Genomic DNA, 2,436 nt, shown 5'->3' with positions numbered 1-2,436 from the left:
TCGTTGTCATTTGGAAATGAGATCGCACATAAGTATGAATCGAGATCGCGATTTTCTAACGATTAAGCGTGCAGCCCCATTTGCACTACTATAAACAATGCATGAGTTGTGGTGTAATACTATGAGTCGTCCTAAATGTACCTGGGGGCTGCAGTTTTTAGTGTTACCCAAGAATTTAGCAGGGTCTGTTTTCAGCTGTGGATTGCAGTAAATAAACATTTGGTCCTCTGGTGGCTGAAGGTTTAGTAGCAGGATTGTAACCTAGAGTGTATTTATGGTTAGACTTGCTATGCTCATGAGTAAGGAACATTTAACCCGGTGTTTTAATACTTTTGGACAGATCTGTGGCACAGCGGAGTGAGTTATATCGAGCTCTGGCTGCACAGACAATACTTGTTTGTAATAGAATTTCATTGTTGGTTCTTTTTGTGGTTTTACTTGGCAGTCCCTTTAACGTCTGCCTCTGACGCTATGGTTTGATATACGAACTAAGTTTTCTCTCCTCATTATAAATCCTCTCCCTCCTCCTCCTCTTGTCTCTTTCAGCTCCAAAGCCTCAGCCACAATGTGATCTTCACCCTGGACTCGCTGCTGAAGGGTGATCTGAAAGGCGTGAAAGGGGTAAGATTTACTTTAAAAACAATTTCTCTTCTTCCTCCTTTTTTCTCTCTCTCGACTCTTCCGGGGCCCCTAATAGTACATCTCAGTGGGGCAGGGGGATAGATGGCCGGTCAGCCCATCTCTCTATCAATTTCAAGTTGTGTGCCTGTGATTAAGAGACTTGGAGGATAGACGGGGGAGTTTAGAGAAGAAACTAAAGATCACACTGTAAATCTGGCTGAAGTAAACACTGCTTTTGTGTTGTTTAAGGCGAATAACTGGGCCATGAACTCTTGATGTTTGAGGTACAAGGAGGGGCGTGGGTGCTCGTTGGGCATTGAGGCCATAAATCGAGAGTGTAGTGAAGCATTTGCTGGGCCTCAAGCAGCGATCCAACTCTTCAAATAACTCCGTCCCTCCTGTGACCTCCTTTGTAGTTTGCTGATTCTTGTTCTTCTGTGTTTCTGCAGGACATAAAGAAGCCCTTTGACAAAGCGTGGAAGGACTACGAAGCCAAGTTGTAAGTGGATAACTTAAGTGTGCTGTTGTATCTGCGCTGTTTGTCATTATGAGTCAAGCTTTATTGACATTATAGCAGTTCTGCAGGGGCCCTTAAAGAGTATCACAGAATTTACAGCACACAAACCTAATGCGAAAAACAAATAAAGGTCACATTTAGAAATGTAGCCCTTGTAATGATTAGTCCTGTGGTTTTTTTGTCAGTACAAAGATAGAGAAGGAGAAGCGAGAGCACGCCAAGCAGCATGGGATGATCCGCACCGAGATCACCGGGGCCGAAATCGCAGAGGAGATGGAGAAGGAACGGCGTCTCTTTCAGCTCCAGATGTGCGAGGTAGGCCTTTGTTTATGTCTAACAGCTCTATATTTGCAGGAGGCTCGCTTGAGAGTCAATGATTAAGATTCAGTTTAGAGAAAAACAGATACAAAAGCAACAATTTTGCCCAAAATTGTAAAAAATAAATAAATAAATCACAGAGGTAAGACTTTATCTTAGTGGGATAAGCGTTAAAACATACAGCAGCATACCCACTAGCCTGCTCCTGTCACTTCTGTCTTTTACTTTAAAAAAAGAAAAGGATCTAAGCTGATTGAAATAAGGGTCAGTAAAGGATCTACAAACTATTATTTATTGATATTAAAAAAGATCACTCGCTTAATTTAATTCAGTTCATATTTTTCCCCTGGTCTTCAACATCCTGTCAGGGTAGCTGTCCACAGTTGGTGTGTTTTCATCAAACCCACAAAAAGTCGCTCCAGCAGCCAACGGGGCAAGAGGAGCACGACCAAGAGAGCTAAAATCAAGTTACAGAAACAGATTTTCAAAACTTGACCATGATGCCTTTCATTTTTTTCCTCCGACTCTGTAAAAGCAAAATGTAACCACAGTTGGTAAGCTTGTTCTCTATTTCTGAACATCAGTGGCGTCAGGCGAATCCACAGCCTGTGGGGAGAATCCCAGCTGATTGGCTTTCGTGACGTAGCATAAAGCTTTTTTTTCCCTCAAATATCTTTATTTCAGGATTTTTCAAGTATTTTAATCACTGCATGACCTTTCCCTTTGACTCTTTTCTATTAAAACTCCGATATATTTCAGGATATCGAGTCTCAAAAGTTTGTCATACAAAAAAGGTGATTCAGGCAAAGACTGAAACGAAATGCAGGAAATTCAAGAAGGTACAAATATAGAAATGATACTGATACTGTCACCTAATGTCTCCAGCTTCCTGTTAGCTTGAAATATTAAGACAAAACCACCACTACACACACACACACACACACACACACACACACACACACACACACACACACACACAC

General features: G+C 41.7%; 1 protein-coding gene across 6 annotated transcripts in view; it reads left to right on the top strand.

The window, feature by feature from the left end:
- Positions 1–2,436, top strand: part of asap1b (ArfGAP with SH3 domain, ankyrin repeat and PH domain 1b) — an 80,824-nt gene that overhangs the window by 37,976 nt on the left and 40,412 nt on the right. For all 6 annotated transcript variants that reach the window (XM_005738861.1, XM_005738856.1, XM_005738860.1 and 3 more), the window contains exons 4-6: positions 547–621; positions 1,071–1,120; positions 1,324–1,453. In XM_005738861.1, the coding sequence (XP_005738918.1) occupies positions 547–621; positions 1,071–1,120; positions 1,324–1,453 (255 nt within the window). The remainder of the gene's footprint in view (positions 1–546; positions 622–1,070; positions 1,121–1,323; positions 1,454–2,436) is intronic.

The sequence above is a fragment of the Pundamilia nyererei genome, unplaced genomic scaffold, assembly GCF_000239375.1.
Source record: "Pundamilia nyererei isolate P.nyererei 1_Seehausen unplaced genomic scaffold, PunNye1.0 scaffold00087, whole genome shotgun sequence".
Taxonomy (NCBI): domain Eukaryota; kingdom Metazoa; phylum Chordata; class Actinopteri; order Cichliformes; family Cichlidae; genus Pundamilia; species Pundamilia nyererei.
The sequence above is the reverse complement of the archived record's forward strand: the minus strand, read 5'-3'. Positions and strand labels throughout refer to the sequence as shown.